Genomic DNA, 2,424 nt, shown 5'->3' with positions numbered 1-2,424 from the left:
CTTGAGAATAGAATAGACTTAGAATATATCTCTTGATGTAGTGTGAGTTTTTATATTCGTCTTGTTAATACATACTGTATGTTCATTCTCCGTTCCTCTCTCATAGATTATGGTACATATCTTTGTCACTTCCAATCTCTTATTTGTTGTACGTGGATGATTATCATAAAATATTGTAGAACCTCTTTCATGTAGTGAAAATTTATATGTATATAATGTTATCAACTCTTGATATATATCCTCCCCTCTCATGTTTCTTCATTGATTGTCTTTGTCATACCGAGTAATCTCCTTTTGTGTTTGTGGTCTTTCTTAAACTCAATGATGTTGTTATGGTGCCCTATGATGATGTGCCTTGTGTGTTTCTAGTTGTATTGTGGTAGAGTTTTGAGAGGCAAATTCTTGCACAACACGTTTTGGTGCCCCCACTGAGGACCAATCTTGACAGCAACCGAGGACTTTCGGTTTCATCATAATCAAGGCCAAGTACTTTAATATTGGAATTGTTGGTGTTGTTATATTTGTTGCATATTTTGGCAGTTGGGTGTTTCGAAATAATGGCGGATCTCTATAGTGAGCCTTTCACCGGGACGAATAGTGATGTGGTGCAATTCGTGCGTCGGTTGAAGATTTGGGCTCTACAAGTTGGGAAGAGTGATGCTAATGTCGCGATAATGGTAAGCCTTTTGTTGGATGGGCCAACTTTAGATTGGTATGTAAAGTCGGTGCCAATGGAGGTGAAGAATGATTGGGCACGTTTGCAACAAGCATTGTTAACCCAATTTCCAAAAACCGAGACTCCAGAAGCAATTTGGAAGAATTTTAGAAAGGTAAGGCAAGGGTATGAAGAGGATATTAGGGATTTTATTAGGAGTTTTGAAGATTTATATAGGATATTGGAGCGATTAGGAAATGATCAAGTTCCACCCGATTTTATGAAGCATGACCAATTTATCGTGGCCTTGCATGAGGATATTAAAGAGAAGGTGGATGATAAGGAACCTGAATATTTTGAAAGGGCAAAAGAAGTGGCAATAAGTAAATGGAGAAAGAGGATGTGAAAGCTTGGGAGGGACATGAGAGAAGATGATGAAGCTATTGAAGGTGCGACAACATACGTTCATAGGGTACATGAGAAAAGTCCTGATGTGTCTTCACGGCGAGAGTCTTCTACAAGTGGGGCCATGGATCTTGCACAACAAGTGGCAAAGATGGCTTATGAAGTAAGTAAGATTTGTATCAACCAAGGTGAACTTACAAGATCTATGCAAGTTTCTCAACAAAAGAAAGATATTGGGAGGCAAAATCCCAAAGTGTAGTGTTATAATTGTTTTGAACGAGGGTATATTTCACCAAATTACCCACATCCTAAGTGAGAAGGAGGAGGTATTGCCCTGATTCCAAGACAAGTAGAAGAGCAAAGGTCACAAAATCAAGTACTAAATTCTCATGGTATTAATTTGATTGAGTTTAAGAAGAATAATAACGTAAATGATGCATTAAATACAACATGTGGGAAGGTCATGTTAGATGGGGATTCATATGATGTTTTAGTGGGAAAGAGAGCTCGTGTAGAGGAGCACGAGGGAGGCTCAAGAATGCGAACTAGGTTGCATAATAAGGCGAAAGATGGAGCAATATCACAAGAGGGAGAACCTAGTAAGCATAGGGATAAGTAAGGAAAGAAATCTCTAGAGTCAAAGAGGAGGAGAGCTATCAAGGACTATCCATTAGGTTTAAATCAAGAATCATATTCATTGTTGAATGACTTGAAAGAAAGAAAAGTGGATATGACCTTTGCCCAAGAATTAGAACTAGTTCCTAAGCTACGTAGAGAATGGAGGAAAGTTGTGAGTATTTCTAAGATGGGTAGAAGGGAAACTACTAATATAGGTAGAGTAGATACTCAAGATATCCCTCAAATATGTTACAATCATGAAAAAGATTTGTTGCCAGTACTAGAAGTTTGGTGTCAAGGGCAAGTGGTGTCCACAACATATGTAGATGGTGGTGCACAAGTATGTGTCATAACGGAGGATACGGCAAGAAGATTATAATTAAAGATTAATAGAAAACATGCATATAACATGAATATGGCAAATAATGTAGTAGTGCGATGTGTGGGAGTAGCAGAGCAAATAAAGTTGTATGTGTTAGGGCAACAAGTATTGGTGCATTTACACATCATGCTGGCAAGACCAAGGACTTATCCTCTAATACTAGGAAGACCATGGTTGATGGGTATGAGAGTGAGACAAGATTGACATCGTGGGGAATTAGAATTGTTCACCAATAAGCCTCATGGTCAGAGAGTGAAGTGTGATATGAAGACAAGACAATTACTTTATTTCCTAGATGGTAGACTAGAAGAAGAAGGGCAAGATGATGTTGAAGAATTTTCAGATGAGGAATCCTTTTCTTCAA

The 2,424-nt window shown here is 38.2% G+C and overlaps 1 protein-coding gene across 1 annotated transcript; it reads left to right on the top strand.

The window, feature by feature from the left end:
- Positions 1-557: 557 nt before the first annotated feature.
- Positions 558-1,061, top strand: LOC147862365 (uncharacterized). The gene has a single exon (XM_087323105.1). It carries the CDS (start codon positions 558-560, stop codon positions 1,059-1,061), a length of 504 nt encoding a protein of 167 aa, XP_087179231.1.
- The last annotated feature ends 1,363 nt before the right edge of the window (positions 1,062-2,424 follow it).

Source organism: Azolla caroliniana, unplaced genomic scaffold (genome assembly GCF_043228905.1).
Source record: "Azolla caroliniana isolate FFs.n. ecotype wild unplaced genomic scaffold, voAzoCaro1.0.p SCAF_7, whole genome shotgun sequence".
NCBI lineage: Eukaryota > Viridiplantae > Streptophyta > Polypodiopsida > Salviniales > Salviniaceae > Azolla > Azolla caroliniana.
The sequence above is the reverse complement of the archived record's forward strand: the minus strand, read 5'-3'. Positions and strand labels throughout refer to the sequence as shown.